Below are 12589 nucleotides of genomic sequence, written 5' to 3' on the forward strand. Positions count from 1 at the left end.
TGGGAAAACAAGGTCACTCTCAGTGGCCTTGCACAGGTTGCAAAGTGTTTTCACTGAAATTGGAAGTTTACTTGAACAGTTTAGTGACCATGAAAACAACTATTCTCATAAACCATTCCTTGCAAGGGAGGAAAATGAGAAGAAGGTACTTCTTTGGGCTTCTGCCAAAGGTTAGGTTTAACTGTCTGAATTCTGCCTTGTGAAGAGCCATTATTATTTTAAAAGAAGAAGCTACAAGTGGAGACTTAAAAATTATAAAACCATAGAGCAGAAGTTGAAAACTGTTTCTGAAAAGGGCCAAATAGTAAATATTTTAGACTTTGCAGGCCATATGGTCTGTGTTGCAACCATTTAACACTGTAGTACTGAAACGAAGGAGCTGGGCAGGATTCCAATAAAACTTTATTTACAAAAATAAGCAGTGGGTGAATTTGGCCTTCAGGCCATAGTTTTCTGAACCCTGCTGTAGAGAATGGCTAACAGGAGCATCATGCTACTTTACTTAGCATGCAGGGAACATATGAATCTCACTAGCACCAAGAAGAGACTACGACTGAAAAATAAATTTATGATTGCTAAATTCTTGTTGAGGAAAATAGGCATTTGAAGCACTCTTCCAAAGTGTATTCTTCTCTTTTCAAAGAATGAGTGTTATTGTGTTTGAATCCAGATACTTAGAGACTCAAGGCAAAAGGGTTTTATTCTCCTAAGAATGTCCTCGTGTGGCCTTTTGTCTTCAAATAGCAAGCTTCCCAATTGCACATTAAATTATACAGCTGAGGTATAGACATTTTTCTAAGCCCCAATCTTTACTGTTGGCACAAGTTCTGCTTTTTAATTTCTATTTGCCCTTTCGAAGCAACTCCTTCATTTATCTCCTAAACAGATGTTACAGTCAGGTACCGTATGCCTAGCTTCACAGATTGGCATATGGTTCCATCTAACCCATTGTCACCTTGTGTGAGAATTTGCAGCCGGGAAAGCTAGAATAAGGTGCTTTCTGGCAGGCAGCCGTGGCCCTGGGGATTCAGCCCCACATCTCCTATAATGTGGTGAATCTCCTGGGGAGAGGGGGAAAGCAGCCAAGACAAGTCTGCCAATTCCTGGATTTCACAGGTTTCCTCCTGGGAGCGCTTTTGTTTCCTTCCCTGCTTCTAACTTGAATTGACTGAGAAAAAAGAGGAAGGGCCGTGGAAAAGAGGCACTTACATTTGCCTTCTAATTTTGTTCCATAGGAAACGGGCCACTCACAGTGTTGGCAAAAGGAAGGGCAGCCAGAAGGACCTCCGGCCCCCTGATCTTTGGATTCATCATGAAGAAATGGAAATGAAAAACATTGAGAAGCCAGCAGGCACTGACCCACCTGGAAGGGACTCCCCCATCCAGAGTTGCCAAGACCTCACACCAGTCAGTCACAGCCAGTCAGAAACCCAACTGGGGAGCAAAAGCACCTCTCATTCAGGTAACTCTTCTTTCTGGCATCAGGAAAAACATCCCTTTCTGAACCCCATAACAGAGTTCTCCACTCCCTCTTTCGTGGAGGTATCCATTCCACTAATTTGCAGGTGATTTTCCAATGGTTAAATAATCTGTTATAAATTTGGTCAGTTAACTAGGTTTACTTTCTATTCCATCATCCTTTCGCCTGCCTTTTATAATTGTAATGCTTCTTGAAACTAAGAGGTGGTGATCCAGCTGAGAAAGATTAAAATGTGAAGCCTAGATGAATTGACTGCTTTTTGTTAAATCTTGAACAAGGGTTTTGTCAAGGCAATGAAATTTGAAGCATTGGTACATTTTTTAGCTCACTATGTCTGTGGATAATTGAAAGTTGATTTTAAATTTGATGTCAACTCCTTGCTTTGAAAAATCACGTCAGGGACACTTGAAGTATGAAAACATTGATTATTCTGTTACTTCGCCTTGATTACCATGGAAATCAGCTGTCATCCCCATGCAATCACGTTATGTGATCACTAGTCTAGTTTGATGGAATCTATCTGAAGACTCTGTTGGTATACAAAGTATTCTAAAGAAAAGTAGCCTACCATTTAATGAATTGATGCAGAACAGCCCACATCCGACAATCACTAAGAAATCTAGAAAGTGGTTGTAAGATATTTTACTTTCTGTGGGTCCCTACATTTTCAAAATGCTTATGAGAAGTTAATCAACCAAGTACTCTCATCAAAAAAAAATCTCTTGGTCTACTCATGATGTGTTTGTAGAATGAGTAGTTGTTGTTTTTTAAACTGAGTTAAAATATATTAGTTGTTTGAATATGCACCAGGTTAACTAGACTTTCTCAGCTTAGAATTGTTTAAACAAAAACTTCAATTACTGATTTCCAGTCATGAGGTACTGAGTATTCCTTTTCTAGACCTTAAATAATATCTCAAGCAGAGTCCCTAACTTTTCTGTCACTTTCAGTTATTAAACTATAGTCCAGTTCTATTAAAACTACAATCTGAAATTTAAATTAAAGATTATTTTTCCTTTATGGCCAGCTAGGCTTTTGGCTCTTAGGACTGGGGTCACAATTTGCTCTTTAAATCCTTCAGTACCTTGGAGTGAAATGGAGCAGTGGGGGTGGGACAGAAGGAGGGGCGCAGTCTGTTTCAGAAATACCTTTACCTACTCCTCCTGCTTATCCGCTCTTCCTGGTTATGTGGGACGCCAGGGAGGGGAGGTAAAGAGGAGAAGAGAGGACAAAGGCAAAGATGGAGGGAGGGAAGAAAGGATGATTTGAAGTTCTTCTGCTTTTCTGGGCACATGGGCTCTCCTCATGTGGCATCCCAATTCTGGGTCCCTTATGAAACACAAGTGTGAATCCTTTATGAGATCCTATGAGATTCCTCTACTGGCCAATTCTGTGATACAGGATATCAAGTCACAGCGTAAAGCTCTCACGCCAGGAACAGTTCTGCATGTCAGCCTCAAAGGCCCTCTGGTGGGACAGCTGTACTTATGTGAATTCCAGCAAAAAGACTCAAGCCTGACCAACTTTTCAAGTGCCCACTTGACCCAAAGGAAGCTGCTACATCTTTGCCAGGCCAAATGAGGAGAAAGAAAGCCTATAATCCACACTGGCCCTTTCTCAGCCTTGCTCTCTTCAATTACCCCTTCCTCAGTTTAATAGACACAAGGTAGACCAGCAAGTCTTCTGCCTAAACTATTCAGAACTTCAATTTTGTTTCTCTCAACATATATTTTTGTCTACTTTTCAAATATGCATATATGATTATTACTTATTTTTCAATGACTCTTTAGTATGACATTTTATAGAATCATAATACATTTACGTAAATATTCCTAATCTTATTTTTGAAGAATGCAGTTTATTTCCTTTGTTTTTAAAATGAGATTTAATGTCTGGGCATTAAGTACTGGTTGCATAAATTGTGCTAAATTCGTACAGTTGAATGTTATGGAGCTGTTAAAAATTGTATTACTGATAGAGAAAGATAATCTTGTTATTTCCTTAAGAAGTTTACAAAATAGTATGTATGATATAATGCCACTTTTGAAAAATGAATATATACCTTATCACTTTCACATATGCATACATGTGCAAAAATGATAAACAACAAAATATAAATAATGGTTCTTTTTGGGTAATGAGGTTATGGTAAATTTTATTGATCTTTGTACAATGAGAGTCTATTGATTGGTTAACAAGAAAGTAGGTATTATTATTTAAAACATCAATAAAATGAAAAAAGCACTCTAGTGCCTGGCTAGAAATGACGTGAATTGTTGTGTCATTGAAGAAGATGTGTCTCTCAGGGGTATCGTTTTTCTTTTAGGTCAAGACACTGAAGAAGCAGGGAGCTCCATGTCCACTCTGGAGAGGTCACTGGCTGCACGCCGAGCTACCCGTGCCAAGCTCATGATTCCTATGGACGCGCAATCCAACAGTCCTAGTGAGTAAAGATTGGTACTACAATAAAGAAACAAAGTGCTTTCTGTTTTCATCTTTTCTATATCAAACTATCAAATGATATTTAAAGTTTTCTCTGAACTTTCTGGGCAAATGTACATAATAAAGAATGACTAAATCCATATCATATATAATTAGAACTCAGTGCTTTTACACTGTTATTGTTGTGTTTGTTGCATACAATCAAATGGTCTGTCTGTCGGCAAACAGATGGCTGCATATTTAAAGAATTGTAAAAAATATGAATTGATGGAGAAAGAGCCAAAATTTCTGTCGGTATTATTGATCTTATTCTAATGCTCATTGCTTCTTTTACGTTTTTAATAGGTCCAATTTTCAGATGTAAGTGATCTAGCACACTTGAATCAAGTGTTAACAGATATCCACTTACTACACCCTTCTTGTTGAAATTTTCTGTCATACTCCCGCATTCACTGAAGACATTAGCATCTGGGGATCACTTCCTTTCCAATTACCTCTGTGATCAATCCTGGTAATTTGATATCTATGCAGATAATCCATCCAATGCCCTAAAGCGTTAGTTCCTTTATGTTATCTGCACTGATATTGGCTTTTTCCCACCTCAGTTTGTCAATTCCATGTCATACACTAAACCAATAATTGCAACCCCTACAAATTGTTAGTTTCTATCATACCATTTTCTATCACCTCGTTACTTTCCTGCTCACTTATTTTATTGCTCTCCTGCCAGCGATTCTTCAATTCCATTAAGACCTCCAGTCCATTAACTCTGCCGCCTTTCCACTGTGCCTCATCTGCCTCGTGTTCTCATTTCCCTCTGAACTCAGCTTAGAATCCATAGTCACTTATTATCTTCAGTCCCTTGCAAACACCCTCATCATCTTTTGTCCTCCTTCCGCATCATACTCACCTGGAAAAAATTCAGCCATGGTTATATTAGCTCTTCTACCAACTCTTACCATGTATCCTAACAGCTGACTTTATCTGGAGAAAGCACCTTCTTGCTGGGCATTTACAACCACTAATTCAAGGTGAGTGGTCATCTATTAGGAAATGCCAATGTGTTTCTCTAGTCAATCATTGTCTCACTTTATAAGATGAATGTCTTATACCTAGTCTTACTTTTCAGATTCCCAATACATCTCTCCTTTCCCTACTCTCAGCTAATAATCTTTCTTCTTTTATCACTAAGAAAGGAAGCATTCAGAAATGGTATCCTTATCCTTCCATCAAATCTAATCAATGTGTTTGTGCTCCTACCTAAAACCAGCTCTTTCCCTGTTGTCATCCCTCTTCACTTACTTAAAGACTCTTCTGTAATTATCCCTGCCCTTTGATGTGTCATCCGTTGTCTCTCCTTACTGATAATTGCAATAAGCATACAGGCATTCTGTCACAACCTCTATTTTAAAGCACTCTCACTTGATACCACTTCCCCTCCAACTAAAGCCTCATTCTTCCCCTTTCCTGAAAAACTTTAAAAACTGTCTATACTCAGTTTTTCCTCTTTTTAATCTTCCTTATTAGTTTTAATGAGATTTTCACAGTCCCTGTCTACTGAAATCATGGTTGCTAAGGTTATCAATAATCTCCAGATTGTCAAATCAAATGGTCAATTCTCAGGTGCTCAGCAAAATTTGACATTGCTTCTCACCTTTTTTCCTGAAACACTTTCTTCACTTGGCTTGTAGTATACTAAATGCTCCTGGTTTTCTTCCTATCCCACTGGCTGCTCCTTCTCAGTATCTTTTACTTATTCCTCTTCTTAATCCCGATCTCTAACAGTCAGAGAGTGACCCGGGGCTCAATTCTCAGGTTTTTCTCTTCCATCTACACTAGCTTCTTAGATGATGTCATCTAGTACCAATGGCCTTAATGCCATGTAAATACTGATGAATCCCAAATTGTATCTCCAGCTTAATCTGTTTCCAGAATCCGTATCAACTTCTATATCAACTGTTGACTCGGCTTCTCCAAATGGAAATCTAGTAGTTGATTCAGCTACGTTCAAAATGGAAATCTTGCTTTTCCGTAATTCCCTTTCCTTCCCCCCAAATGTGATCTTCCTACTGTTTTCCCCCATTTCAATAAATGGTACCACTGGTGCTGGCTCCATGGCCGAGTGGTTAAGTTTGCCTACTCTGCTTCAGCAGCCCAGGGTTTCGCTGATTCAGATCCTGGGTACAGACATGGCACCACTCATCAGGCCATGCTGAGGTGGCATCCCACATAGCACAACCAGAGGTACTCATAACTAGAATATACAACTACATACCGGGGGCTTTGGGGAGAAGAAGAAAAAAATAAATAAATAAATGGCACCATTGTTCATTCGTTGACTCCTTTTAAAAGCTCTAGTTTCATGCTTCTTTATTCTGACATCCTCACACCCCAAATTCAATCTTTCACCAAAGCCTGTAGTTCTTGTTTACAACACCTATCCCAAATCTGACCAATTCTTCCCATCTCCTCTGCTCTGCCTTTAGCTACACCACCTCCATCTCTTACAGATTATAGACTGCAGCTATAAGCTCGTAACTGGTCACTTTTCTTTAACTCTTATCCCAACAGTAAGTTATCTACACAGCAGCCTTTCAATATATGAATTTGGTCATGTTACTTCTGCTGACTTCCCATTACATGTAGAATAAAATACTGTGATTTTACCATGTCCTACAAGGCACCACATGCTCCAACCCCCAGCCATAACCCTCACTTCGCCTCTTGCTACTACTCTCTATAATCGGTTTTAGCCTCACGACCCTCTTCTCTGTTCTTTGGAGAATAATGCATGTTCCAACTCAGGGGCTCTTCACTTGCTGTTCTCTTTGCCTGGAATCTCTTTTCTTTAGATACTTACGTGGCTTTTCCCTCAGGTCTGTGTTGGACTGTCACCACCACAAACAGGTCTTCCCTGGCATTTGCCTAACATAGTCTCTTCGGTCGCTCTACCTTCTTCATTCTGCTTCATTCCTTTTTTTAAATTAATGTATATGACCACGCTGCTTGCATTTTTGTGTTTCTTTATTATTTGTTTCCCATATTTTAATATAATCTCTATGAGGACAGAGATTTTGCTTGTTTTGATCACTTTGTACCCTCAATACCCAAAACAAAGCCTGGCATGTGGCAAGAATCAATCGACACAATTTAGTCAAATGAATGAATTAATGATTGTTTCTTTCTACTTACAATATGCCATGTTTTCTCTATGCTCCAATACATCTTTCAGTTTTGCTATAGTAAATGCAAAAACTCATATCGAATTTATAACAAATGCCAACTGTTTAACCCACGGGGTAGATACTATTATTATTCCTGTTTTACTGATAAGAGAGCTGAGGCCTGGAGAGTTTAAGTACGTAGCTTGCAGTTGCACAGCGAGTAGGTGGCAGAGCCAGAATTTGGACTCAGAAAATCTAGCTTCAGAGTTCTGCACTCTTAATCATTATGCTCCCAGCTGCAATACTCTGTGAAGCTATTGTCCTTTTTCTGTCATTCTTTTCACTGCAGAGAGAGACATTGTACACTTAGCTGCCTCTTTTTTTCCTCTCCTGCTACTTTCCTCTTGTAACTAAGTTCTATCTGTGCCAGTCTTGTTTAGCTTTCTTCTTAAAAATCATTGTGCTTCAGAATCTTTCTGTCCCCTATATAACTTCCTCATCCAATAAGTTCCCCTATCCCATTGATTTTTTCCCACAATATCTGTGAATCCCTGGCCACCTTCTCATTCCCAAGAGTCATGTTTTTATTCTCTTCTTTATGACCTCACACCTGAACTGTCAAAGGATCTTCAAAATTAGTCTTCCTCTCTCTAGCATCTTCCAGACTCATGCATCCTGCTTGCCAGGTTTCTTCTTAAAATAACTTAAACAAGGTATTCCACTCCATAAATTTCTCCAATGGCTCTCCATTGTCTGCCAAGAAAAAACAACTACAAACCCCTCAGCATATGGTATCTTAGTCTACACTTCTAGTTTCCTATTGCCATGTCCTTGTCTGTATACTGTAGACTTTTGCCAAGTCAGACTACTTGTCAGTCCAGAAATATACATTGCCCCTTATTTTTTCCCTCTGAACACTTCTTACCTTTTGGAATGACTCAATGTCTACCTCTATCTAACAGTGTTGTATGCTTCTTTCAAATACTAGAGCAGATATTGATGCTGTCATAAATTCTTTCTTTTCTGAATATTCTATCCAAAAATGGTGGAATCTTTTCTCATGTTTGAATAGCATTTTCTTATACCACTTTCATGACATTAATTACACATAGTACTGCCTCAAATCCTTAGTTATTCAAGTCCAAATCTTCCCTTCTCTAACAGGTTGTGAATTACTTTCGGATAGGGAGGCAATGTATCTCATTCATCTTCACATTCGTATATTGTATGCTTGATACCTAACACAAAATCGGTGCTTGCTAAACATCTGTCAAATGACTGAACAAATAAGTAAAAGTATTATAAAAATGGCTTGTGTTTATAACACATCAGTGTTTTAGGGTTCTTTTTTAATCACTTATGTATAAAATATTTTCTAATAAAATTTTCTGATATATTAAGGGCAGTTAAAGTTGTTTTCATTAAACAGGAAAGGAAATAATGAGCTTAGAAAGAAAGAGAAATGAAACGAAATCTAACAAGTATTGAGAACTTCTGAATATTATTCACTTGCTAAATACGTGGCTAATTATTATTTCATTGAATCCTCATAATATTATGATGTGGTGAGATTATCTTGATTTTACAGATGGGAAACAGAGACTCAGCTTACAAACTTATTCCAGGACACACCTGGGCTACCTCTGAACCTCTCTTGTATACTGGTTTTCCAAGAATAAAGATGCCTTGCATGCCTTATACTATTTATATCTTTTTTTGTTGTTTTTAAAGATTTTTTTGACAGTAGTATCTCCAATTTACAAACATGAAAACTAAGGTTCTGAGAATCCGAACCCCAAACCCCTGCTTGGTCTATCCACTATATATATCTTTTGAAATAACTTTATCTCATTACATTTTTTGTTATTTCCAAGCTCTCTATTGGTAAAACTCTATCTAACAAAAAGAAATTACTTCAACATATAGTCAAAGTTTATTTTAAAATAAATTCTTGACTATTCTGATAAATAAAGTAGGCTCTTTGCAACTGACATGATTGATAGGCCTTAAATAACTATGCTGAAAAAATTATAGATCTATATCTTGGCAGAATTAAGATTTCGTTCAGAATAGTAGATACATCTACTGACAGCCTCATTTGCAATTATTTAGATTATCAAGTCTTGGATCAAGTCTTGTATAAACCAAATTATAGCATTGTTCAGATTTCTAGTCACATGTATGAAGATGTTTGCTGTTCCACTTAAGAATCATTATTTTTGTGAGATTATTTTTCACCTCTTCCTTGTCATTCCTTACCATGCTCTATAAAATGTTAATTAGCAGATAAAATATAGACTATCTGAAGTGATTTTTAGTTCTTAAAATCCATGGGAAAAGGTATTTGATTTCATTGGAGTGCAAAATATGTTTGTCTAAGATTATAATTCCTGGTGGAAAACATTATGTGGCATATGCTACACCTAACCCTCGAACACACTTCGCAGCTCAGTAAGCTGATGCTCATGAGAAACTCCCCAGCTGAGAGCATAGACAGCATAAGAACGCAGATATTTTGATTCCCCATCCAGGGCTCTTTCCTGTAAAATGGTGGCAAAGAATGACTATTTTTACAATTGCCAAAGGATTATTTTAAATGTTTTTTCTTATTATAAATGAAATTAATTAGAAGAAATCAGAAGTATCGAGTACATCTTTCCTGAATTTTTCAAGGGTGTATAAGGTTGTAGCCTGGGTTTCCAGGAATCAGGCTCTGAGACAGAGATTGGAACACCGGAAATTTATTAGCAAATGCTTTCTGGAATAACACCTGTGAGGATAAAGGGCCCTGTATCAGGGCAAGGGAAAAGTTAAACTGGTGATGCAGTTTAGTGGAGGCCTCAGCTGACCCTACAGGTTGCTCTGGTGCTGGGATTGTCCTTCAGAGTTGTCCCAAATGAGGCAGGGACAGCGGGTAGGGGTGGCCGTTAGGCTTCTGTACCTGTCTTCAGTAGTCTCTGATGCAGGTTGCCCCCAGAAAGTGGAGTATAACCTTGGATGAGCAACTTTAGGCTGAGAGCAATTGCTGGAGAGATGTAGATGTTCTTACATTTCTAGCATTTTATTACTCGATGGAACATAACTATTTCATTGGCCTTGAAAAGATCCCCTTTCCATTTTCAACCTGTGTTTTCTTCTTGTGTAAAATGCTGGAGAAGAGGTGGGGAATTGGATCTAGGAAGGATATGGATGGAAGCAGATGACCTATAAGATCACATCAGTTATAAAATTTAGATAATTTAAGGTATGAGAGTTTCTTGGGCAGAATCTTTTTAAATTTCTTTATTTTTTCAGTGTTTTCTTTCCCTGTAAATATTTGAGGACAAAGTTAATGTAAGGTCAGCCATTAAAGGAAAAAAGAAGTCTCAGAAAGGTAGCCTGAAGAGTCTAGTAAAACAACTTAGGTAGGGGGCTGGCCCAGCGGCATAGTGGTTAAGTTCATGCGCTCAGCTTTGGCGCCCCGGGATTCGTAGGTTCGGATCCCAGGCACAGACCTACACACCACTCATCAACTAATGCTGTGGCAGTTCCACATACAAAATAGAGAAAGATTGGCACAGATGTTAGCTCACGGACAATATTCCTCACCAAAAGAAAAAGAAAAAAGACTGAGGCAAAGGAAGGCATACAGTTTTGCTCTTGTGATAGTTTGAGGGCTGCTTATGGCTACTGGTTTTGGGGCTTTCTAGAACATTCACTGGCAGCCAACTCTTTTTCTCCCTGCTTTAGTCACTTGACTACAGAACTCAAACAATGAGTTGGAAAGCTACTGAGAAATGAAATAAGGCTACATGAGAAAAAGCAGTTTTTAAAAACTGGAGTTCTATTGGCTCAAGGTACTATACTACCAGAAGTCTCTCTTGCACACAGATGGATACTGAGAGGGACTGGCCTGTGAGAGGATAATCCCAATCTCTCAAACATTTGACTCCAAGTCAGAATCCATCTTTGACTCTTGCATAAATGGTGTGAGAAGCCAGTATCCTAAGATGGGTCCCAGCTTAACAGCCTTCTAGAACTGAGTGTTCATTCCATCACCCTGCAGCCCTTGTGTATGCTCACACCTGACGAAGAATGTTGTCTTAGGAGTAATGAGTGCAAACAACTCTTCTCGTACCATAAACATCAATGCATACGAATTTTCAGCTATTCAGAACTGTGAGAGCACTGGCAAGGAGCAGAAATTTCAAGCTCTCTTAAATTTGCCATAGAAATAATATCATTACCCCATGTGTGATTCTAAATAATAATTTGATTACAAAATTATTAAAATCAGGTTTTATTCTTTGAGTCTTGAATGACATGCTTCATTCCTCCTCTTACTGTGAATTTCTGTGGGAGGTAGTATTTTTTATGCACATCTATAGCTCCCACAGTGCCCTTTGAAAGGCTTGATATAAGAGTGGGCTTAAAAACAGTTGTTAATGAATGAGAGTTGAAAATAAGGAGGTTGTTTATTGATGGCTCTATAAGCAAATGACTTTTTAAATGCAATTAATGATTAGTAATTCTACTGGATTATCAAAATCAGTACGATTGTGCAGACACGGTCAAGATATGGCTTTTAGGCTCAAAAAGGTGCCTGTGTGCAGTGTAGAATCATGTTTTTAGGAAAGATTTTACAAGGCAAAAAATGGCTTGCTTATCAGAGACATGGGAATATTCGAGAAGGGATCTGACAGAGTTGGTGAAAGTAAAGAATTTAGGATGATGGAATGCAAAAGGAACACAAACATAGCTTTTAGAAAGGTTTTCTAGAGCAAGATGAAAAGTAAAGATCCTTTACTTTTTAAGATTTATGTCGCCTAATTATTCTTTAATTTCTAACGTCTGAGAGATTTCTACAACAAAATGCACTGTCTTTGATTTTAGGACCTTTCTCATCTGAGTCAAGGTCTTTGGGGAGTACTGGGGTAATTTGTAAAAGATTAAGATAGATGTGCTCACAGCATCTTGGGAAAGTCACTAATCTGCAGAAAAGGAAGGACTGTCATGCCTCGAGCTCATCTCAAAAGAATCCTTTGGACTTAGATCAGAATCTACCTTTCCTGCAGTCTCATCATCTGATACTTATGGTGCCAAAATGTATACCCAGATGTTTACAGCTATTTCAGATTTCTGGACTTCACAGCCATAGCTCATTTGAGGAGATCTCGATTGAGAAGGGCCAGGGAGTGAAGACTGTAGGAGGCTGTGAGGGGTCTTACAGTTTCCTGCTCACAGTGTACTCCATTTGATCTTAGTACATTTTCATAGCCACCCTTGGCAGGCACTGGTCCAGTCACCTCCACATCATATCTCATCTTGTGAAATGTGTATAAAGCACAGGAAACATAGGCCAGTTAGACTTAGATAAACTAAAGGCTTTCCCTTAGCTCATAAATGACAGAACCAGAATTTGAACCCAGACTTTTTTTTTTTTTGCTGAGGGAGAGTCACCCTGAGCTAACCTCTGTGCCAATCTTCCTCTGTTTTGTACATGGATCACCACCACAGCATGGCT

General features: G+C 38.4%; 1 protein-coding gene across 1 annotated transcript in view; it reads left to right on the forward strand.

Moving 5' to 3' along the window:
- DCC (DCC netrin 1 receptor) overlaps positions 1-12589 on the forward strand; it is a 1092740-nt gene that overhangs the window by 1032642 nt on the left and 47509 nt on the right. Inside the window, exons 24-25 of the mRNA XM_023647823.2 lie at positions 1236-1462; positions 3807-3923. Coding sequence (XP_023503591.1) covers positions 1236-1462; positions 3807-3923 — 344 coding nt within the window. The remainder of the gene's footprint in view (positions 1-1235; positions 1463-3806; positions 3924-12589) is intronic.

This window comes from Equus caballus, chromosome 8 (assembly GCF_041296265.1).
Source record: "Equus caballus isolate H_3958 breed thoroughbred chromosome 8, TB-T2T, whole genome shotgun sequence".
In the NCBI taxonomy this organism is placed as follows: domain Eukaryota; kingdom Metazoa; phylum Chordata; class Mammalia; order Perissodactyla; family Equidae; genus Equus; species Equus caballus.